At 48.8% G+C, this 24,870-nt stretch overlaps 1 protein-coding gene across 1 annotated transcript in view; it reads right to left on the reverse strand.

The window, feature by feature from the left end:
- Positions 1-24,870, reverse strand: part of IGDCC4 (immunoglobulin superfamily DCC subclass member 4) — an 87,870-nt gene that overhangs the window by 19,768 nt on the left and 43,232 nt on the right. The window contains exons 5-11 of the mRNA XM_059858687.1: positions 9,789-9,923; positions 7,132-7,287; positions 6,208-6,618; positions 5,341-5,505; positions 4,208-4,345; positions 2,604-2,774; positions 1,808-2,041 (exon numbers count right to left, since the gene is read on the reverse strand). Of these exons, the coding sequence (XP_059714670.1) occupies positions 1,808-2,041; positions 2,604-2,774; positions 4,208-4,345; positions 5,341-5,505; positions 6,208-6,618; positions 7,132-7,287; positions 9,789-9,923 (1,410 nt within the window). The remainder of the gene's footprint in view (positions 1-1,807; positions 2,042-2,603; positions 2,775-4,207; positions 4,346-5,340; positions 5,506-6,207; positions 6,619-7,131; positions 7,288-9,788; positions 9,924-24,870) is intronic.

Below are 24,870 nucleotides of genomic sequence, written 5' to 3' on the forward strand. Positions count from 1 at the left end.
CTCTGGACTTGTCTGCACTGACATGGAACACACCACATCTGAGCTCAGCCTGGTATGCCCAGTGCCCAACCTGGGATTTCCTAACGCCACCTCAAACACCAGAACTGGCTTCCTAGAGAGATGGTTGGTGCCCCACGCCTGTCAGTGTCTAAAGGACATTTGGACAGAATTTGCTTTCATTTTTGATCAACATTTAGGTACCCAGGCAGTTGGACTGAATGACTCAAAGATAATACCAAGAGACACTGTTGGATATTTGTTTTTATAGAGGGATCTTAGGAGAGGTTTCCAGTGCTGTGCTTTCCAGGCAGACATCCCTGATCTGGGAAATCCCCCCAGCTAATTCCCCAGCAGCCCACATCACATTAGGGCTGCCAGCCCTTCCTGAGACCACTGCCTGCTCTGCCTACAAGCTGCAGCCCTACGTACTGGTACAGGGCAGTTCTGCGCCATAAAACTGAACTCTTCTAAATCCCAACCACCCCTCCTTGTTTCATGTGCAGAGCCCCTCCCTTCCTCAGCACAGCCAGATTCCTGACCCTTCCTTTACTCTAAGCGTGCAGGAGCACATCATTCAACAGCACAAGGGGAGCAGAGGGGACGTCCTGGGCTGGGAGAAACCCGAGCTTGTGCTCCTGACACAGCAATAGCCGATTCACAGCCGCCAAATCATACGGAAATCATCAGGGCTTGACGGATGCCCAAATTCAAGGAAGTAATTACAGAAGAACAAGCAACCTTCTCAGCATCATCGTGCCAGAGCATTTGGAACCAATTCAGCCCACTCCCAGTCCTTGCACCGACTGACTTGCCAGTGGTTGGAGCAGCACGTGATGACGTTCACATGTGGTTTCCTCTGCACAATAATTACAGACCTAAATTCTTCAGAGAAACTCATCACTGTTAACACTCTCAATGGCAAGATGGCTGTGACAGAGCTGGGAGAACCCCACTTAAGAGATGGCACAAACAGTCCTTCCAGGTGCTGCAGCCTGACCTTTACATTGGCCATAATGCATACACTACAAGTGTTAAATGACAAGCACGACAGACACATGCCCTACAGTCTCCACTCATTGGGCAGTAATAGAGTGAAGCATAAAGTGGGGGACGGAAGAACTCTGGGAAGCAGAAAGCCTCTTTCAAGAATGCATCTGCCATGACTCTCTTCTCTCTCCATCCTGTATCAATGGGCAAATCAATTAATTAATTCAATCAGATGTTAGGAACACAACCCCTTGTGGGAAATGCCAAGCACAGTGAGGCAGGCAGGCAGGACTCACTGCCACTCAGATCTTCTCCAGTTACGGACACACTTCCATCCCTTTTCCTTTAGTGGGACAGAATACTGGGCTAAAATTAGTATGCTGTGAATTATCCCATCTCTGCATTTTAATACAGAGAGATTTCAAACAGCATGCAATTATAGAGCTCCTTAGAAACAGACAGGGAAGGAGAGATAATTGTCCTGACTGGAGATTTCAATCTTGGCACTCTTTATAGTGACACAATAAAAACACTAATTAAGAACCACTTATTAGCATATACTAAGTATATTGGTAACTTGGTTAAAATCCCTGCTAAATTGGCATTAGAAATTTCTGTGCTTTAAACTCTGCTCAATACAAGCCTAAAGAGCCCCACTTCAGAAAGGATTTTGGGTGATCTTAAAACACCTCAGATGCTCCTGGCCTTATGTATCTTCAGTCATGCAAACCACTCTTGGGAGCATCCTGGGATGCTACAAAGTGCAAGAGACAGGCCCTGGGTTTCCACATCAAGTGCTAGGAAGATGCAGCCAGCTAACCTAGTCGAGTCAGCTCATACTGCTTCACTTTCTTCTTTAGTTTTATGGGTCCTACATCCCAGTTCTCATCTTCAGCACCATCCAAAGGGCTCTCATCACTGGACTCCTCTGGGCCCACCTCTCTGTAGTAGAGCTTGTAGCCAGATATCTGGGCATGGTTTGCTGGAGGCTGCCAAGTTATCAGGAGAGACTCCATCTTCGCTCGGACTTTTAATTCTGTTGGGGCAAACGGAACTGGAAGAAGAAGTAGACAAGAGAAAAAGATTGAGCCACATGTCTCCATTTTTCCGGTCTACTGAATCCTCCTGGAAGAGTGTAAGGAAAAGGCTGTCCTGAGTGGGAAATCTCCACTCCTTGACAGTGGAGAGTCAGTCACACTCTACCACTGACTTTCCCAGCTGGGTGATACAGGAAACAACAATGTCACAAAGCCACTGTGGTGGTTTCTGTGGTGTGTTCTGAGATATTATCATCTTTAACCACCTCTGGAGTCTGGTATGGGCTTGGCTCTATTTGGCAGAATTGTCTATTCACTCCCAAATGTCATTAACATTGGGATCTGGAGTTCTGTTTGTTTGGTTTTTTAAGAACTTTCACATCTGCACATAGAGGGTGCAAAGCCCCACTGCCAGGCAAGCAGTGAGATGTACAGGGGCGGCCAAGCAGCAAGGTAAAGGTGAGCACTTTGGTCTGACCAAAACCAACGGTTGTAATTCCCAAAGGAAAGCAAGTATCTCTGAAAATGCCTTAAGCTTCCCACCCTGTCCCAAATCCCAGGCATTCCCCAGCCTCCTACCATGTGTCTGGTTGTCTCTGTCAGGAGTCCGATGCTGGGTCCACTCGGAAGGGGCCCCATATCCCACACTGGTGCTGGCTGCGATCCGAACTTTGTACACTTTGTTGGGATGGAGTGAGTACAGGGTGATCTGGGTCTCATTTCCACCCACTTCGATGGAGGTGACCTGATCTGCTGGAACCAAGGGGACACCACTGAAAACAGGGATTTCCCAGCCAAAGGCAAGTACAGCTGAGCAGCCACAAGCCTCGCTACCTCCTTGTGGTCTGCACGCCCTGGGCAGGCTTGGCTTTGCCCAGAGCAGTCTTATGCCATCAGAAAAAAACTGTAAAGCTGGGCAGAGCTGATATTCTGACTGACAACTCCCTTCATTACATTCCAAATTGCAGGTTGCCTTTAGCACCAAAGCCTGCCCAGAGGGAGCTGTCAGAAACCTTGCTCTGATGATGTGATGGTGGAACATGAGCACAGCTGATGGGAGCTGATGGCATGTTCCAATGCTTCTCACTGCTGTATTTAAACCCTCACCTTAATGTGAACCAGAACTGTCCAGCAGCCCTGCTTTTCACAAAATTCACACCCTCATCCACGCCAGACAGAGGTTTTACTGCTCCCTCTTCAGCCCACCCAAGTTCATAAGGGAGGTAATAGGAAATTTAAACTGAGACTAGCCTGGGATTTTCACTGTATCAGCTAGCTGGTTTTGCTGAAGATTCATGTGGCCTGTTTAGAGTACACAGAGGTCTTGATTTCAACTTCCCTTGGCGTTAACTCAGGCAGGAGTACTGTCCCTGCTATGTAACTGCTGAGTGTGATCCCTGGATTGCAAGTGTTTCCAAGGTTTTACGATGCCACTGAGCCATGTGCAGGCTCAAGGCAAAAGAACCAGAGCCAGGAGTCACAGCACAGACTACTAAGCCAGTTCAAATACATGGGAATGTGTCCAGCACCTCATCACACTCGCCATCCTTCTCTCAGGAAGAATCATGACCCTGGGAAGTGAGAAGCTGCAGAGCTTTGACAGTTTTAAGAGCAAATACCCAGCAGGATTTGCAAGGCAAGCACACGTGGAATTGGAACAGCCACATCCAGCAGACGTAAATGTTACCATCCCTATTGAACCCTGCTTATTAGTATGCCTGACAATGTAAATAAAATCAGAAAAAACTCGGTAATAGAGCAACACAACCTGGACAGGGTATTTAGGGCTTTTCTTTCACAAGGATCACTTTGATTAGACTCCATTTTAAGGAAACTGAAAGCTCTTACTCCTCTTCCCCAAGCAGCATAAAGCTCTTTCCCCAACACACAGTGCGCAGATGGCAGTGAAGGGCTGCTCATGCAGACATTTCTGGGACAGTACAAACATGGGTCAGGCCACTCTCCTGGGGACATGGCTCCTCCACAACCACACAAAAAGGCACCTTGAGGTGGTGTGCAGTGCCACTGCCATAACCACCAGACAGAGCCAGGCTATGAAAGGGTTCTCCTCCCTTGGGTAAAATGAGTCCCTATTTTCAGCTTTGCACTACCTCCCCTTCACACTACAGGCTCTTAACACCACTGGAGCAGACAACACAATCCCCAACTGGTGCTTCCCTCACCTTCCTTGAGGGTGCAGTAGTCGATCTTGTACTTGGTTATCTTGCCGTTACTCAGCTCAGGAGGAGGAGGCAGCCACGTCACACGGATGTCACCAGGAGTCATGCTTGACAAGGACAGCTGAGGGGCTGCACTGGGAACTGGGTAAACAACCAAGAGAAGTCAGTAAAGACCAGAGCAACACCTCAACACATCTCTGCCACCTCTCTGAGCTGGTTGGAGGCCACTGGCTTGGCTGTACCACAGCCACTGGTGACTTGGTGTCTGTCCTGCAGGAACCAACACACCACAGCCCTTCAGGCATGTCTGGGGAGGGGAGATGCCTGACAGCTCCACTTTCAGGCTGACCAGAGCCTGCTGGCCACAGCCACACTGCCCCCAGGGACCTGCGTCCATGGCAAACTGGGCAGGGTGGCACACACCAGCTCTCAGCTTGTGCTGTACGTGGAGCATGAAGGAGACACAAAAGCAAATGGCTCACAGATCCAAACTACAGCCTGGGAATCCTCACTCCCTTGAGAACCACAGCTCTGGGCTGCAGGCAGCTTTCATGCTTTCAACTCAGCCTTTCAGGCTTCAGACATACACATGGGACCAGGCAGGTCACCATGTCAGGAGCATTAAAAGCACATAATGCACACGAGGTCTGCCAAAACCATCTCTGCTTGCCTCTTGTCCTGCAGCCTGTTGAAAGCTGTGCATGGCTTCCCGTTGGGCAGCTGTGCTTCTGGCACTCTGCCTTTACTGCTCACAAAATGCTATGTGATAAATGGTAAGATCAACACAAACTACTGGCTCTTAAGGGGTCTGACCTCAAGGCTCCTCCCACCCCTACAAATTGCAATAGATGTTTCTTTTGAGTTGAAATCCAGTCTGGCCCAGAGTGAAGCTTAGAGCAATATCACATATGTTAGGTAAAAGCCCTTAGGAGCTGCCTGCAATTTCCAAAGGATTCTCATGGGCCCCACCATCAGCCAGGGTATTTTCATATCTTTGATCACCCAAGCTGATGATGAGACCAGGGTGCAGGTTTAGGTTTCTAGGAGCTGCTACCACTCTGTAGCACATTTAGTGCTCACCATCAACCAGGTCAAGAACATTTCCTAGGCACCAGTACCCATCTAATTCAACACACCATCCTCCAGGGTCTGGACAACGATAGAAGAGGACGTCCGGCTGGCTCCAAGCTGGGAATATGCAACCACATAGAAGACATAGTTGGTGTTTGGTTCCAGATCCTTGACTTGCAGCTCAGTTGTGTCGTTATTGACAGCAAACTGGTATTCCACATTATCTGTTCCTAGAGCCAAGGAAACACTGATCAGCAGGTCAGTGAACTGCCAAGACACTACTGAAAAAAATCACTTAATTCACAAGGTCTCCAGACTAAATCCACTTTAAAAGTCACTGTATCTTCTCCAGTTTTCCCAGCACCTACACAGCCTCATCTCTTATATGAGTTTTTTGGGCAGAAACTCCAATGCCTCAATGCTGATGTCTCCATTTTGACTCAAACTCCTTAATCCATGCTGAAGCAGCTGCAGTTACCAGTTTAATTTTCAGAGGAGCTCTGGCAACAATTCAGCAGGAGCATTGGCTGGCTGGCTGTTTGGGAAGACACACCCCAAGAGAGCCAGTGCCTCACTTCAGATTCGGGGTGTGGATAATTTAGTGATTCCCCCAGTACACAACGCAGCTGGTTGATATCACTGTTAGCAATCACACGCTTTGCATACAAAATCAGTATGTATAAAATCAGCAGTGCCTGGTCCCATAGAATCCATACAGCTCAGCTACGTGGACACACTACTGCCAATCAAGAAGCTAGAATATGCTGGCTAATCCACAGGCACTGTCACTGGCTGATACCGACTCCAGGAGAAAACTCCTTCACCTGAAATGAAATGGGAATTGCCTCACACTTGTCACAAGCTGGGGAAGAAGGTCAACCTGTGCCTTGTACCTTTGACAGAGCTGTGTTGCCCAGGGAGGTGACACCTACCCACAGCCCGCTGGTAGTGCAAGGAGAAGCCGATGATCTGCTCACTGTTGTGCTCCGGCCGCTCCCAGGACACGAGGACGGTGGTGCTGGAGAGGGACACGGCCGAGACCTTCTTGGGAGCGCTGGGCAAACCCTCCCGCACGATCACCGAGAGCTTGGCGGTGGCACAGGCCATGCCCAGGCTGTTCTCAGCCACACACTGGTAGTAGCCAGCATCCTCCAGGCCGATCTGGTTGATGACGAGGCTGCCGCTGCTCTGCACCTTCACGCGCCCGTTGGAGAGGATGGGCTCCCCGTTCTTCAGCCAGTGGATGGTGGGGGCTGGCTCTCCCTCTGCCTTGCACACAAACCTGGCCGTGCTGGCTCGGGTGCGGGAGATGGTTTCAGGAGCCTGGGAGATGCTGGGAGTAGCTGGAAGGAGAGAGGAAAAATTAATGCAGGAAGGAGGAGGAAAAGATAGCAAAGCAAATCCCTTCTCCTCCCCGCTCGGTGCTATGTTTTATTCAGTAGCAGCTTTGCTTACAAGATGGGATTTGCCAGGCAGACTCTAGAGGCTTAATTTAGACTCTGTCCAAAAGGAAAAATAAATTCTGTATCAATCATGTGCTGCATTCCCTGATCCTAGGCTGTTCTCCCTGCTGGGTTCCAGGATACTGAAAGTTAATTGCTGATAGAGATTTCCAAGGGGGAACCCTGGAGAACAAGAATAAGGCATAAAACGGTTCAGTAAATACCAGGAACTAAACCCCAAATTAAAGAGGTGACACTCCCACTGAGAGCTATCCCAGCTTGGGCCTCCTGGCTCTAACTGGCTCCCACTTCACCCAAGACCACAAACCCTTGGGGTTCTCCTGGATGTTGATTCATGCAACCCACAGCAAACTGGTCAGCACTGGTACCTGAGAATTTGCCTGCGCTACTCACCGAGGATGCGGAGCTCAGCTGCGGCGGTAACGAACTGCCGCGTTTGGGGTTTGTTGGCTCGGCAGACGTACACCCCGGAGTGATGGGGCTGGCTGGAAGGAATGAGGAGATTTGTCCGGCCCAGCACAATCACATCTGTGGAAATGGACTTTCCATCTGCAGGAACAAACATGCACAAATATGGGAGGGAGCCCAGGCTGCCCTTTATGAGGGCTTGTAAGCAATGCCAGGATCACTGGGGAGTGGAGAGAACCCCAAACCCCGAACCCCAGCACAGAGGAAGATTCCTGCTGGGACACTCCTCAGTGCTTGACAGCCAGCTCAAGCCAACATTGCCTCAAGGTTTAGTATAGCCTGTAATAATCCAAACAATTCTGGTTTGGATCAAAACAGTCTCTGATGCCTAGGGTGTGCCTGCAATGAGAGCCCTAGGAATAGCACATTCAAGGGAAAGCTGTGCTAACACACAGTTTGGAAAAGCTGCTGGATCGGCCTGCTGAACCCTGTTCATGCAATGTCAGCAAGACTGTTGAATCACTGACAACTCAGGGGCTCCTCTTCCTCTTCTGTGTCCTGGATGTGAATCCAAATTTACTGAGCTTCCTGATCCACTCCTTTTTCACAGCTTGGCTATGAGCTGTCAGAAAGACACCTGGTGCTCCCTGGGACTCTGGTGTTTATGTCAGAGACATGGGCCATGAGCTGCCTTCTCCCCATTCTCCAGACTGGGTGCTCAGCGCTGCTGAGTAGGGAAGGAGGAAAGGGCAGCTCCGTATCTTGGCCAGAAGCCAAGATGTCTTTCTCAAACTTCAAGTAGCCCTGGGTCCTCGGATCACAGACAGGGCAGCGGCTGGTGCTGGGCACTGCATATTCGCAGCATCACTCTGAGGTGAGAAACTCAGAGATATGGCATTGGTACCTCTGAAAGTGTGTGGGAGACAAAGCCAAGAGCTGGGGACAAGCTGAGGAAAGGCTCGGATGGGAGGTCTGGCACAAGTCTGCAGACTGGGAAGACCAGCCAATCTGTGCAGTACCTGTGCACCACCAGATCTCTTCCCTCTCCACCTGCAGAAGCACCTCTTCAGCACTACCTGCCTTTACCTCTCCAGCTTCAGCCAAGCCTGGAGCTCACACAGAACAAACTCCCCACCTCCACTGTGAACAGCTGCACTGACTTATCACCATCAGCAGGGAATGTGGCTGAGAGCAGACCCTCTGCCCCTTCCCTGCACTTTGGGGGGGGGGTTTTCAGATGGCCTCACAGTTCAGCGGCTGCACACTCAAAGCACACAATCTGCACACCCCGTTTGCACTGGAGCGGTTGGTTGGAAAACAGACTCCAGATGGTAGCACTTAGCTGACACCACCAAGGCTGGCAAGAGCCAAACTGGCAACCTAGAGGTACATCCTCGGTATTCTCCACGTGACTGATGGTCCAGTAACCCAGTATACTCCTAAATAAAGGCTTGGAAATAAACTTGTGTAACTCAGAATGACTTGCACTGTTACTCCATCCTTTAAATTGAAGAGTCCACACAAGGAAGGAGACTGGGACCAAGCAAACACTTGAAAATAAAGCATGGAAAGAACTGGTTCACCAATCCTTCCCCCTTCACCCTTCCTTAAAAACTTCATTTAAAACTCTCATATTGATAATTAACTCTAATATTATCTACTTTACCATGGGCATCAGCAGCTCTCAGTAAAGCAGTAAGTGATCTAGCATGGGAATGCTGAGCATTTGTAATTGTAAAGTGCATGGGATAAACCAGTAACATTTCTGCCATAACATTTAAGCCTTGCTTTCTTTTTTCACTTGATTTCCAAAGCGATATCCTCTGAGGTTTTTTTGCTCCTTTTTTGTGGGGAAGAGGAAATATTTTTATATGCTAAAATCACCGCCTGTGGACAAATCTGGGCTGAAAACCAACCACAATAAATGGTTACAGGGGAGAGGAGTCTTAAATCGTGACCTGGATTTATGAAAATGACTGAGAGCCTTTTCTAGGGGAGAATCAACCTCTGAGCTGAGATGTCTTCAGTCAGAGCCTCTGAAACACATCTGATAGATGTGACTCTCAGTGAAGTGACACTGGCATCCAACTCATGACTTTGGCTATCAGCCCTGGGTAACATCTGCCAGCCCAGCTCATTCATACACCTCTGATGAGATCTAAGCAGCCCCTCAATCCCTCCATTCAACAAAAACCTCCCAGTAGCAGTCCCAGTCACTCCAAGGATTAACAGATCTTATCAAGCTTTATAATGCTGCAAGATAATACAAGCTATTTCTCCAGTGCAATGGCAGATTCCACAGAATCCCCAGTAACCTTGGAGCCTGGGGAGGAGCGGCACCTGACCCCATCTCATGACCTTTACTGCTCCAGTTCACATGAGAAAGACTAATTTAGATCAAAAGACACCCAGGCACAGGTCAAACAACCATAGATTGAATTGTGTGCTTTGTAACCTTCAAGATTTAATTAATTCCACTTTAGCAAGGACACCCCACACTGCAACAACACCTGTGTCATTAGGTATCAATGTTACAAGCACCCTTCCTGTCCCAGATTTTTCCACTCTTAATAGATTTTTAGAATGTAGTATCCACAGGTTCCTATGGACAACAGAAGTTTAGTCCTGTCCCTCATACTCACCTTGTCTTATCCAGGAGACAAAGGGGGTGGGATCAGCAGCTGCCATACACTCCATCACCACACTCTCCCCGGCCACCACTGTGGTGTTCTCTGGAGCAGCGACAATGGTGACATCTCCTCCTGCTGGCTGAGAACCTAATGTCAAAAATTAAAAAAAAGTCTTTCCTTCCAAGATGCAAAGTTCTCAGAAAAAAAAGAGTAGAGTCCTGCCTCCCCAGCTGCGCTTCCCTGGGCAGTCTCATGTGTGGAAATGGCTTGGGGTCAGCTGGGGGAGAAAAAGAGGTCTTGCTTTTATATGACTACAGAATTTTTACTAAAGAAACAAACAATCTGCCCAGCAAAATTTACTCTAATCATGCGGGTCCTAATAACAGGATTTTCACATGGAAAACAAGTAGAATTTCAGCCCAACACCTTCATGAACTGTTGCTACATGGATGTTTGTTCATTAGATGAAACAAGACACTGCTGTCCTCAAACAGAGCAACACCAACACTCACCCTCCGCCAAGGCACTGGAACAGCTCAGAAAGAATCCAGCCACTTGGCTAAAGAAATTTTAATAGCCAGATGCTGGACGGTAAACTGCAACACAGAGAGGTCACGGCTGCGTCCTGGCCTTCACCTGACAGCACAAAGACTGATCAGTCATCCCACATCTGGAGGAGACAGTGCTGTGTAGCTTGTACGTGCACAGACCAAGAGCCAACACTTAAATCAAGCAAGGTTTACAGGAAGGTCTCCAGGCTGCATTGCACAATGCCTTGAGAACGGGATGGAGATATTCTGCTTGAAATAAACCTTCTGCCCACTGCTGAGCAGAGGTTAAGGGAAGGTTAAGGAAATGCCTTTGCAGCGGCCAAATTTCTGTTGTCAGATGAAAACAACCGGAGCACTCTAGAGCAGACCAGAGTGTTCATGACCCTCACCAGTTCCTCCAGCTCTCTCAAACACCTCTAACTCTGGGGGACACTTTTGTTGTCGTCCTCATGAAGGGAGAAATAACTGTAGAGGAGTCACGTAGTGCCAGTAACAATTAGGCCGGCAATAAAAGTTATTGGCAGCAGGTCTCAAACAAATAAAAGCAGGACCTTTCTGAGCTCAGTGTATCAAGATGCTGCAGAGTTCAAAACCCAAGAGATTCAGACAAGCTTAAAAAGGACACATTTACCAGGACTGTTAAACACAGCCCAAACTGCTCCTGACTGGGATACTCTGACTAGGACTCTGATTGTCAGATGCTGAGGGAGATCTCCAAGGAAAGCACCATGTCTTCCCTGCCCAGTTTCTTTACATGCTGTCCTCTAGCACTTGCTCTGTTCACTTCTGGAGACTTTCACTGACCATTCATGCAGCATCCAAACAATTCACTCATACCTGAATTCCTTGGGGATATAAACCAGAGGAGCTTCAGCCTCACAGGCAGAGCTGCCTGCATGGCAGGAGGCCACAGAGGGCTGCACTGAATGTGCTGCGCTCAGCCCAGCCCCAGGCTCAGTGCCAGTCAATCTAAGCAGGGCAGTCTTGGCAAAGCATTGGTTCCATGCTGAAATGTTCTTGCAGTCCATACGTGCGTGAAAGGGATTTCCATCTCTAGAATTACGTGAGCACAGTCAAGAGGAGCCAGCAGAATCCCTGAGGCACCAAGGGAAACCAGGAGTGAGCAGGAGCCAGTGCTTGTCCAGCAGATGGAAGCAGAGACCAAGGAGCGCCCACAGTGCCTGACCTGGGGCACTGGTCAGACCACGCTGACCTGCAATCCCAGCCCTGGGCAAACACCAGCAAGAGAAGCTGCCCTGGGACAGGAAAGAACCACGCCAGCTGTCTTCCTTCCAGTGGAATGAGTACCCTACACAGAGAGGTTAGTGTGAACAGGCAAACCCAGTCTCCTTCTGGGCTGGTCTGGGCTTTGCTCCATCTGCTGCTGCCCCCATCATCCACAGGAATGGACACCTTCAGCCTCACAGCCAGCACACCTGGCTGCAGCAGGACAACTTGGGGGACAGCACAGGGACAGGAAGAAAACTCAGCAGATATGGATTCTGAGAAGCCACTGACAATCAGATCAAAATCCTGGTCACTCTGAACTACTGAGACAGAAAATGGGCTTAATGCAAAAACTGGCATGAGAGCTTCCACCCCAGGCACGTAAGCTCAAGGATCACAGAAACTCAAGGCTCTCTGCAATAGCAGCTTTCTTTTAACTCCAGCTCTAGTTCAACACAGCACTAAAATCCACAAGTAATCACTAGTCCTGCACAAGAACTGAGCACAGGGACTTCAGTGAGGCCCAGCTTGATGGGTGAGGCTGCTCTGCACATTGTTAATATGAGGTGTCTACCCCATACAGCACAGAGGGATGAGGCAACGTCAGAGACAGAACAAGGAGAAGGAGCTTTCCAGCCAGGATTTGGAAGGAAACACATGAAAGAGCATCAGAAACAAAGGCAAAGGATTTTACAGCTGCCATTCAAGGGAAGGCCACAGTGCTGGAAAGACACTGGAGAACCCAGTAAGTTGTGATGAGTGAGCTGGGGAAAGTGGTGCAAAGGAGCCAGGTGAGGAGCTGCTCTGTGCTTAGCAGGGCTGGATGTGGTCACACATCTCCACACAGCCTAGGCTCAGTCTCAGTTCACCCTGCACAGAGCTCAGCAAGCCAAATATGCCCACCTCAGACATGAATCACTGCCTGCAGCGCCATGGCAGCTTCTGAAGAAAAGGAGCAGGGCAGCAGCCAATACCACATATCCTGGGAGCAGGAATATCCATGGTAGGATGTCCATCCTACCCTGGGAGTGAAATTCTTTACCCAACACCACCGGCTGCCACATACCTGCTGGGCAGGACGTGGCTGAGGCACGTCTGTGTGCAAAAAGCTGTCTTTTTCTGCACTTCTGGGGGAAAAATAAATCTAGAGTAAAAAAAAATAACACCAGCCAGATGGTAATATATTCCCTGCCAGATTTCCAAGCAGCTTTCTCTACCAATCTTAGAGCAGAGAAAGAGAGAAAGCTGCTCAAACCTGACTTAAACACTCATCTGCTCCATCAGGTGCATGGCCCTGAGTGTTGACTGGCAAAGGCACTTTACAGGTTATAGAAGCTTCACCTGAAGGCACTTGTCCTGTATCACTTGGTCCCTGACAGCTGCCTGGTAGTGCTGTCAGTCAATAGGAGAGAGGTTTTTACCTTAGTTTCAGCCTTGAAAAACTATTGGGAAAATATAGTAGTGCAGGCCCCATATCTGACTATTACTGAAAATTATATTACAAACATCAACAGCTCTGCTTGCTTTCTCAGTGCATTCCTGGGTGTGTGCATGGATGAATGCCCCTTACACTTCTTGCACAAACACATTTCTCTCCAGCTTTGTATTCCATTGTGGGTGTCTCAGAGCAAGTCCACAAGTCAAGTTTCTCTTCAAACTGAGCCCCTTTGGAGCACATTTTCCCCTTGCCACCTCTCTAGGCTGATTGGACACAATGGATCACAAGTTCACCCCCACAAACTGTGTTTCAGTGAGGAGTTCCCAAGAACGGTACTCAGCTAACCAGGGAAACTTCCATACAGGGGATTCCAACACACATTGAAGAGTAAAACCAACATGAGGCTTTTTGTCTCCACCGCCATTAAGACAATTTCAGGTCAAGAGGGAATTGTCAGAACCAAAGGGAAAAAAGAGCTGCAGTTTCCAAGACATCTTTCACTGCGTGAACAAAACAGGTCACTGAATGCACCTGCGCCGTGCTGGCTGCTCTGGGGCATGAAAGGCTTTCACAGAGCTGCTATTTAAAAGTTGGGCTTTGAGATTTCTCCCCCTCTGCCAGCCTTATTTTGTCTCTCCAAGCAGCAGAGCTGCTCCAGGCAAAAGCTTTGCACAGCCCAAGGCACAACGCACAGATTCACATCAAAACTCTCCATGACTGAGGCCTTTATGGACTTTCTGCCCTTCTGAATCAGATGGATCAGTTTTACCCTCCTTTCACATATGGGGTGCCAGGAATGGCTCTGGGATCACTGTGACTAGTGCACAGAACTGAGGGAAATTCTCAGGGCACTGAAAGAGTTTGAGAAGGCAGCTCTTTTCCTGCACAGTTTATTAACCCCTGCACAGGGAGACAACAAAGGTGCTACTACAGACCAAGAGCCCAGACTTACTGATCAGCTGCAGAAATATTTCAAAATATTGCCTGCAGTTTACTGTTTCCAAATGACTAACTCCAGGGGACTTCTCAGTTTATGTGTTTTTCTACTTTCCTGTCACGAGACAGGGGAGTCAGGCCAAACCTGGGTGCTGAACTTTGTTGTACCACTGCTGTCACAGGCATCCCTCAGTGCCTGGAGCTGGGTTCAGGGTAGGCACAGAGGAAATATAACAAAGCATTTATGATGATGTGCGTTATAAATTGAAAAGGAGGTAGGGAGGGAAGCACAGGGAACCTGTGAGTGAGTGGCCAGACACATCTCAGCATTCTCCTGAGGCTGCCCAGTCTCCGCAAATCCAATTGTGTCATTTCACAGTGAAGGTGAACTCTGAGCAGGGATGTTAAGGGAGGCACCAAGGGGAGCTGATTGTGACAAAGCTCAAAATGTTTATTTGAGCTTATGGCTTGAGTTACAATATCCACCAGTGACTTTCATCTCCAAGAGTTCATAACTTGGCTCTGCCTCTAATGCATGCATAATTCAAGAGTGATCCTCTCCCATCTCCCTGCTATTGTTAGTGCAGAGTATCAGCAAAGAATTCAGGCAGTGCAACAGGAGGAAAATGCTTTTTGTTCAGCCAATTTGTGATGGTCGTTTGCAGTGACAAGAGGACGACTTCTTGGATGGGAACTAACACCTCTCTCCTGATTCCACGAACACCCTGCCTTGGCAAAAGTGCTGGAAGGTTAAACATGACTTGCATGGCGACACATTCAGCTCTCAGCTGTCAGCAGGTCAAGATCTGGAGATCTCTGACAATCAAGCAACAATCTTCTGTTCTGCGAACTTTCTCACCCTCTCTGGAGGAGGAGCATGAAACCTTATTCATCCCTGCGAGCCTCCTCCGGGAATAGATCCTAGCACTGAGCAGCTGTTCATTAGAGAAAGTCAATGCTGTCACTGCTGTTATTCTGCAGACAATAGAGGAGCAAATTACCCATTGCAAAGCACACACCTTCAAAAATGCAGGCGCTGTGTTTGCAGAGCATGTCCTACTCCCACTGCCCAGCTCTCTCCCTTTTCCTGGATAACTCACAGACCTCCTGGACTGTTAGGGAAGAAGCTGACAGCAACCGTGGAGGAGAAAAACATCCTCCAGACCTGCCTTTCTCCTCCCTTTACACTGCCCTGGAAATTTATCTGTAATTTATTTCTACTTCAGGACAGGATAACTAGCATGTAAAATCTCTAGGCAAGACTCTTGCCTGGTTGTATCCAAACATTGTTTATATTGCCCTGAAAGCAAATATTCTATGTCAGATCTCACACCTGAGCATGTTTAGCAATAGGCATTTCTTATTTTCTAACTGTTCTAACCTGAAAATGGCAAAGCACAGCTTTGTGAACAGGAAAGCATAAAGAACTGGGAGAAGGGAGTTTCCATAAGTGACTAGAGAAGGTGAGTGGTGCCCTTTTAACACCCTAAATCAGGTGTTCTCAAGTGTCTTAAGTCCAAAACTGCCTCCTCTTATCCCCAAATGCAAGCACATATCTTTTCTGGAACTTACCATTTACTTTTTGGAGTTTTTCTCCCACCTTTGCTATATCAGTGCCTGTGGCAGCTTGGATCCAAGTTTTCCTGTCATTGAAGGGATGGGATGACTTTTGGTCACAGGGTTATGGACTCAATTCCTCAACTTTACTGCTCTCAGATCTCTTTCTCTGCAGCCTTTGGTCCCCAAGCCTTGCAGGATCTTTTAGGTATGTGCCTCAGCAGAAAACACAGCATGGACAGTGCTTTGGTACTGGGACTGCAGAGGTTGTCCCAGTACAATGTGTCAGCACCAGTGCACACAGAAATCTTCCTTTCCTTTCCCCTCCCAGGCACCTGTGGAGTGTCTGCACACAAGTCATCCAGAGAGGCTGAAAAGGAGCTTGGCTTCCACTGCTCAGTGTATCAGAGTAACAGGTTATTTCTGCCCAACAATACAGATAAGCTCAATAAATCAGTTTTGTATTGTCTTTTTACCTCATGTCTTCCAAACGTTTTGTAAGCAATTATGCATTTGTCAATGCAAACATTGAACTGAAAAGCTGAACAGAGAAGAATTTATCTCCATGTTTTGGAATGTCTCTCTTTGGAGTCTCTCTTCCTCCTTACTAAGATGGTGCTGCAGCAGCACAGTGACATCCTGTCATCTTTAAAGCAGCACACAAAGAAACACGTGGGATTAAAACACAGAAGTTCAATCATTTTTCAGTGCTATTAAAAGACCTGCACACACAGCATTTGTATCTCAAACTACAATCCCAAAATCCCACAAGAAATAAGTCAGCAAACAGATCCTAAAATATATGGTCCAACCTACACATTACTAAACTTGCTCCTCTGCTGTTTGCATATACGTGAAAAACAGAGAATGTAACAGATGAAATACACTCCTCTGATTAAAAAAAGATGCAGAGATTAATTACTTTGGATGAGGAGTGTCCATACTACCTGGATGTACTCCTCAGATCACCACTTGCCACAGCTTCTGGGGTCCCTCCACAGAGTGTGGCAGGAGAAGCTGCTCTAGGAACAGCTTCTCATTTGGCTTGAGAAACAGCCTGTCCAACAATTTTCCCCAGTTCCACATCTATGTCTGGAAGCCCTGGGAAGGAGCACATGAATCCCAGTCCAGACAAGCAACAGGGCCATCAGGCCGTCCTCTTTCATTCCTCTCAACTTCTTTATACGGCTGACAGATTTCAGCTCAGAAATTAAACCCACTAATGTACTAGCTCAGCCACAAGCTGACACCCTGAACTCTCTGTAACCAGAAGCCCAGGAGGAGTGGCAGGTTTCCAGAAATTGCCTTGGATTTTAAGGGGGGCTCTTCCCCCACTCCCCAAATCCTTGATCCTTCAGGCTATGGAGTTTTGTACATCCAGGGTACATTTAGCTGTGCTGCAAAGCAGTCGGAGTGTGCTTTGCCCACCACTCCAGCTCTTGTAAAGCTGTCAACATTGGCTCTCTGTTTGCGTACACGCATTTGGAACCGCTCCTCATCACGCCAAAAGGGACGGGAGCCAGCCAGACTGCACGACGCATTCCTGCTCGCTTCCCCAGAGCGCTTGGAAGCGCCTCCATTTGCACCGCTCCGAGCCGGAGCCAGGCAAAATAAACAGGAGGGGCTGTGCCGGCAGCTGCGGCCGGGCGGCCCCACTGCACAGAGCTCTGAGAGCTGGGGCTCTCCTGGCTTCTGCCACAGCCCAAAGGGTGGCACACCTCAGGCCTTCAGGCATCACAGTCCCCAGAAGCCTGAAGATGCATCACAGAGAGTTTCTGGGAGGCAGAAGCAGCAGCCCATGGAGCTGGAATGTGGCAGAGGCAATAGGAAACCCCAGAGGCAATAGGGCACAGCGGATGCTGAGACCTAACAGAAAGACTGTGTTGGAGCTGCAATGACAGTGTCATCATTTGAGACAGTAACTACTGATTAATTAGGCTGTTTTGGCACATTTTCAGAGACTTTTGTGCAAATAAGTTCCCTATAAGAAAGTTACTCAGTGTATAGAGGGAGTTGAGCCTCTAGATCAGGTGAGAAGCCAACAAGGAGAAGTGAAGAAAGAAGCAGAGGTACCTCAGAGTCTTTGTGTGGAGAACACAGCAGCCTCCCTGCCCTAACCCTAAGACTCAGACAGCTTATGTTGCTCAAGCTGAGCCCTTGAAGCACTGCAAACTCCAGCCATTCCCATGCAGCTGCCAAAACCAGTGACTAGAAAAACAAGGGCTGCGAGAGGCTGTTTTGTAAAGTCACCACTGCAACAGGAACCTCGTCAGTATACCAGGAATGTCATATGGCTGACAACCAGTCAGGATGATGTCCCAGCTTCTGGTCCAGTGGCTCAAGACCGTCTCCCATGGTCTTTGTCACTAACCCACTGTGCTGCTCTGGGTACATCTCTCAGCATCTCTGGGACTCCATCTGCTCACAGTTCAATAACACAGCTATGAACAGAAGTGAAGGAGCAAAAGTAATAGCCAGAGAGCATCAGAAAACCCTTAACAAAAGCCACAGTATCCATGATTTAAATATAAACACCCCCCAAATCAGTAAACACCAGACAGCCCTGGGGACATAAGCTTGCCAGCCTCTGGGGTTCAGTGGCAACACCCTCATGCCTTTTTAGCCATCATTATAGCAGCTCTCTGTCATTATCCTAGAGCAGCACACCACTTTCTAGAATGATACATGAGGAACCTCCAAGGAGAAAAAAAAAAGCCATAAGGCCTATTTTTTTTACCTCTTGCAGAGCAATGACACAGAGACATGGTCAACAGAAGACCATTCTGGCTCACAAGTCACCCTGAAACTCCTCCTTACTCACCTTGCCTCAGTGATTGGAGCCATTTCACTCCAGTCACCTCCTCCTTGTGCTCTGAGGCTGATGTTTCCCAGGGGCTGACACCTATTTCATCAGACCCATTTGCAATTCAGATTTATTTGTAATATCAGATCCATCTGCAATTCAGGCACATCCAGTGACAGCAGAGAGGGATGAGCTGGAGGCCCTGGACCATGCAGGAGGGCACAAGCTGCTTCCTCTGTGACAATGGCTCCTGTTCTGCCCCATTCCCTCTGCCAGAGCAGCCGTCCACTGTCCCAAGCAGCTTTGAAAAGAGGAACATTTTGGGAAGGGATCTTGCAGAGGACTCTCCCTGATGCCAGGTACACAGAATGCTTCCCACAAGTGACGCTGCGAACACACAACACACTGGGAGCCCACAGTAACACAGTCTGGCAGCAAACTGAGGCTGCCAACTTGGAAGGGAGAGAACTAAAAGCAGATGGATGCATCTGCATTCACTCAGGACAATGCAAAACTGTTTTTCTAGGAAAAGTCCGGAAGAAAAGCTGCCTTTCCATGGGGAAAGATTGTCGCTGATATCCACAGATTCTGTCAGAGCCCTCTGCCTGGACAGTTGTGGGGGGCCACAGAGAACCCTGATGCAAGGCTGTGCACTAAGACAGTGTTTGATAACACCACCTGCCTCTCCTTATCCCATCCTTCCTCTCTCTTCCTGCTCCTCATTCTTGTCCACAATCCACTTGGCATTGTCCCCTGGCTGCACCAGGAACAGAGATGGGCAAGAACATCTCTGACACCGAAGGCAAACTCCCAGCTGTGTTCTGAGCGATCCCAAGCATCCAAGATATCCAAGTGAGGGCTCAGAGCAGCCCAGCTCTGCTCCTGACTCAGCTTCCCCTGTGACCCAGGCCCACTCCTCCCACTCCTGTTCCTCAGCACCCCTGTAGGTACTGGTGGGTCTTGGAGACAGGGACATGTCTGTCCTGTGTCAAAAGTAATGGGATTTCACACCCCCATGAGCTTTGCTATGCCTCCAGACACTTCCAACATCCTCACTCCAGCTGCTGGACGCTGTCAGTGCCGGAGGGCATCGCCAGCCCTCGACCTCAGAGAGCTGCTGAGGCACAGCTGTAACACCAATGATTAATTATTAACTAGTGTCATCAGGAGCCCAACCACATCAACCTTCCTGTCCCGCAGCCCAGTGCAAGCTGCTGACCTAATTATGATCTCTATTCCTAGCTCCTTTCCAGCCTCTCCACGCAGTCATAGCCTGTCCCATATCCTCCAGGGCCGGCTAGGTGTGATCCCTGTAGTGCAGATGTGCTGATGCACCACAGGATTGCACCACCACCAAAGGACTCAGAGGAGAACTGAACGGAGCCTACCGCTTAAACCGAGCTTCAGTCCAAGCCTTACCAAACACCATCTGTTATTTCAGGAAGCCTCAAAAGTGCAGCAGACCTGAATTAGTAAGGGATGCACGCGGAGAACACCAGAGGACCATAAACCATGCCTCAATCCAGACATCTCTCGTCTGCAGGAGCTGAAGGCAGAGTAACACACAAGCCTGGCCACATCTGACAGCTCTAAACGTCATGCACAGCTACCACTGCATGTGGATTAGAGTAGTTTCCCCTTAGGACCTGGAAACAGCTCACCTATTCCCTGCCATACATCCCTTGTTCTGCTCTATTATGCTTGACACCTCTGTTGCCACTCACTTCGGTGCCATCCCCGGGCTTAGCTGTTGTGCTTAATGGGAGGTGAGGGCTCTGCATTTTGTATCAAACCCTCTGTCACTGCGGGCTGCTGGAGCTGTCAGGAGTGTGGCACATCATAACCCCATGGAACTTCACAGACAGCTGAGCTGGAACCCCCCCTTGGGCTCCCAGAGGAGGCTGCTGACACTGGAGCTATGAGCAGCTTTCCCTCGGCAACGTGAGGGGTGTGATGCATCTTGGTCCTGTAGGAACCCCAACCAAGCAGAGCTGTGTGGTTGGATGTGTGCCTGCCACACAGCTGCACCAGCCTTTCACAAGTTTCACCCAATATCTATGGGCTCAATCCTGCTCCACACGTGCTTGAAACCCACCAGCAGTGACAGGCTCAGTAAAGTGAGATGGAGTTAAAGTTTACAGCTTGTTAAGCAGAAGGTCACTTCTAGCTTTAAAGATCTATTTATTAAGCAGGAAGTGTTGTGTACCTCCTCCTTGATCTTGCCATCCTCTGAATTCACAGTTGCCATGGCTTGCTTAGCACCTTCTGCCACAGGCAGGAGCAACAGCGTTTTACAGAATCCATCAGATGCATTATGCAAACAGCTTCAGATACCTGCTTCCCAGGAAACCAGGGCTGTGAAACACTCGTAAACAGAGTCCTCATGGCTGAGCTTTTGGGATGTCAAGTGAAGAGCAGTTCTCTGCTTAACTGCTAGTGAAGTGAGAGACCAGAGGGCAAAGGAAAACAGAAGGATTCTAAAAGGAGAGAGGGAAAAGTGACAGTTCTATGTCCTGCACAGGAGGCACATGGAAGAGGAACATGGTAATTGCAGGCTGGAACTGGGATATCTCCTTCTCCACAGGTGATGCATCACTTGCTGATTATGCCAACAACTCACAGCAAAAATGTAGCTATGTTATCCCACTCCACACTTTCTCTCCCTACGCATGCCCACAACTCTTGCCTCCCAGAAATGGGCCATGCCCACACAAAGGTATGGATATCTCTGCCCCCACAACCACACAGGGCCCTGCTGCCCCTGCAGTGGGTTTCTGCTGGAAGAAGACCACCCTAATCCAAGTTGGACTATCCCTCTATACTCTGGTTAATGCTGCCCTTCACTGTTGCTGGCAGCACACACAGGATGAATGCCCAGCTGTGGTCAAGAGGCCAGCCCAGAGCAGCACTGACCCAAATCCAAAGTCCCCTGTCCCCTGGCTGCCCAGTACCTGTGTTGGAAGCCACGAGGGGAGCAGAGCACGTGGCCAGGGCTCAGGCTGAGTGCCAAGCCAGCATCCAGCACGTCATTCGCACATGCACGGACTGAAAATCCACTTGTGGTAACAGCACGTCTGTTTCTGCGAGGTGGTGGCCAACTGCGAGTGTTGCTCACTTCATCACCACCTTCCCCTCCATCCCTAAAGCTCATCCCAGACAAAAGCTGTATTTTCCTACAGCCCTCTGGAACAGGAACCACCCCCATCCCAGGCTCAGTGTTGGTACCTGCAAGCCACTGCAGCACAAACACCAAAAGAACAAAAAAACTGAAGGTGCTTCAGCTGCCTCCAAGCTCTGTCCCTGTTATCACATTCATACAAATATTTGGCTGAAAAATCCATTTCCTGGGACACTGCTGCAGCAAGCTGCTACAACTGTCAGCGTAAATGATGTTCTGCCAACGGCAATCTCGCAGTGTCATCTCTAATAACACGGCACTAAATCCCAGCTCGCGGGGGATGTGCTCAGCTGCTGGGAGACTCCTCTGTGGTTTGCTCAGCCCAGACCTCCACCCATCACCCCGTTCTGTTCTCCAATTCCTGCATTATTGCAGCACAGGTTGATTCTGATTCTTGCCCATCTGGTTTAAGGCAAAGGTTTTTCCCACACATGTCACAGCAGTCATGGCCACCCCACATGCACAGACCAGGAGCAGGGTCCAGAGGACACGAGGAGGGGAAATCCCACACCCACACTGAGATACATGTCCACACCTCTCTCTGTATGTGCCCCTAGATGCCCTCCAGCAACAAATGCCCATAATCATTCTCCAGACTGACTCATCCCTTCCAAAAGGGCAGCTCCAAAGCTATTTATTACATTATCCCTATTTACAGAAATTTCCAGTTGAGGAACTGATTCTCCAGGAGTCCTGGCAACCAGAACCACACTTCGACAATCCTTCTGCAATAACCAATAAATATGAAAAGACACAAACACTGGGAGCTACATGAAGAAGCTCTGGGGTCAGGATCTCAAATTTGTTTCTCCCACTCCAGTGGGAGAAAACTATTCTATACTAAAATTGCCAAGATTTTTAACTTTCTTTGGGTCACTTAGGAGACACCATACTGCTTATACATACTCAAAGGGATTAAAAAATAAGGAGGAATGACAATTTTTTCAAGATTCCCAATGCTTTGCAACTAAAACTAATAGGATGAATAGGAGGGAAGTGAAATTTGGGTTAGCTGTGGAGAAGATATCCCAGCATTCATTTAGTGGGGAAGATGCAATGGAAATTAGGGGGAGCCCCACTCCTTGTGACATTTAAAAACAGAATAGATCAAATATTTGTAAAAGTTTACTGTTCTTGCAGCAGCACAGCTTCTGACTGTTATTTGTGCTACATTGTGCCAGTTGTGGGGCAAATACACAACAAGAGGGAGTCCCTATTCCCATGAAAACACACAGAGCAGGCATGTGCATGACACGGAGGGGGAAAGTGAAGTGACAGGCAAAGTGACCTGCTGAGACCACACGTCATGTTCCCCAAGCCCTTCTGCTACTCTTCTTTGAGAGCTGCTTTATGAAGCATGGCAACGCTTCTGTGTGTATGTCAAGAACCTGGGAACACGACCAGGACACACAAGGAATTAGTTCTTTATCTACAAGTTCAGAGTAGGGCTCCAGAGCAAGGAGCTACAAGGAACAAGACACAGCTGACCCCAAGGAAAGGCAGCATGCACACCCAGAGCCTGGGAAAGCATCCCACAGCCAGCTCCTAATGCCCTTTTGGCAGAGAGAGACACAGGGTTCATTCATCACCTGTCCAGGTGAGGGGACAGAGCTGCCAGATGTGTCTGGCACCCTGTGCACTGGGAAGCAGTGGAGATCCAAGGGGAAAACCCAAGCTATCCCTGTTTCAGCAGCAGGCTCTGTTTCAGGGCTGTGTGACTGTATCCCGCTGTCCCGTCTGCTCTCTTCCCTTACAGCTCCAAATGCCGCTTCCCCAGGGAAGGTCTGGAAATTTGCACCATGAAGTCTGCACAGCCAAAACATCTGCAGCCCCTCCCGCCCTGCATGGCGATGGCCAGCATGTGCTCAGCCACGGACACACAGCACAGCCCAAACTCCCCCCAGGACAGGCAAGTCACACTGCCCAGGGAAATGACACTTTTGGGGTTTTTAGACTGTGCAGATATGACAGAAAGGGGTCATGTTAATTGCTGTTTTTATTGGGAAAAGGCCTTTAATAAGGGAGAGGGAACAATTCCCAGCCATCGTACAAGGAACAGGGAGGGAGGGGGGAGGAACAGGATGACTGGGCAGAAGGGGTATAGGGAAACTGATTCTTTTGCTATGCACAGCTCATTCAAATCCAGCTCTGTCTGGAAGGCAGAGGCATGAACACAAAATGTTCCCAGACCTGATTCTTGGAAGCATTTGCATTATCACCAGCAAGACCCCAAAATCTACCAGGAGCACAACATCCAGCATCATAACACAGCACTGCCAGTGGGACAGCAGATAAGGAGACACAAGGTCCCACTGCACAGATCTTTTCCAGGAGCCCTGGCAGTGCAGTGGGACTGAAAGGCTGGACTGTCACCTTATCTTGGCACAAAGGAGTCCCTTGTCAGGAGCAGGGAGGGAAGAAGCAGTTTAGTTGCTCCTGTCTGCAGACACACAGGAGTTTGGTCCCTAAAATTTCCAAATAAGCAATACTAAATAACTGTGCTTCAGTCTATTGTTCTTTTGTTGTCTGTCTTTCAGTTTATTTTGGTTTTTTTTTTCCCCTAGGATTCTTTGTTTTGGTTTAGTTTGGTTTTAGTTTCCACAATCAGGAAAGGATTTCTGCCTGACCAGTTCACTCCAACTATTATCAGCTGCTTCTGAACAGGGAGGAAAAGACTCCTCAAGCCAGTCCAGGCATCCAAAAATGTGCTCTGATGGTGAAGTACTGAAACAAAAAAGGATCAATACCATGCCAGTCACTCATGGAGGAGTTTACAGCCTGCACAGGTCACTGCAGTTTCCCATCTGTCTCAGAGATACTTCTCCCCAATTATAAAAAACCCCAGAGATTTAACAGGCATGTTTTTCATCACTATCAGCTCAATCTGGTGAAAAACTCAACCTCACATATTTGTTTTAGCAGCCAGCGGGTGGTGTGGTGCTGCAGAAGAGAGATTTGGGTGAGAACTCCAGGCAGAAATCTGCTCGGGCCGGCTGGTGCTCCAGAAGGAACGCTTCCCATTTAACCTCTTCCACTGCCTCCATTTGCAAAGCAGATTAAACATTGCAGAGCTACAAGATGCAATTATGCAGAATGAGTTATGATGCCAAGGACATCAAATTCACCTTTGCAGCTTGATCGATATTAGTTATCAATAGCACACCAGAGCCAACACAGGAGCTGTCTCTGGAGCATGGAACTGCCCGTAGGAAGCGCTTCCCTCGGCTCCGAGCTTCATTAAACAGGCAGAGGATCTGGCAGGGGCTGGCAATTAGATACAGAGCATTCAACCGCTCACGAATTCTCTGCAGATTCCACCCAGATTACCTCCATGACACAATCCATTGATCAGAGGTGTGTTCTCAGGCTCCACAGTTAATTACACTCCCTGCTGATGGATGAAC

The sequence above is a fragment of the Haemorhous mexicanus genome, chromosome 13 (assembly GCF_027477595.1).
Source record: "Haemorhous mexicanus isolate bHaeMex1 chromosome 13, bHaeMex1.pri, whole genome shotgun sequence".
NCBI lineage: Eukaryota > Metazoa > Chordata > Aves > Passeriformes > Fringillidae > Haemorhous > Haemorhous mexicanus.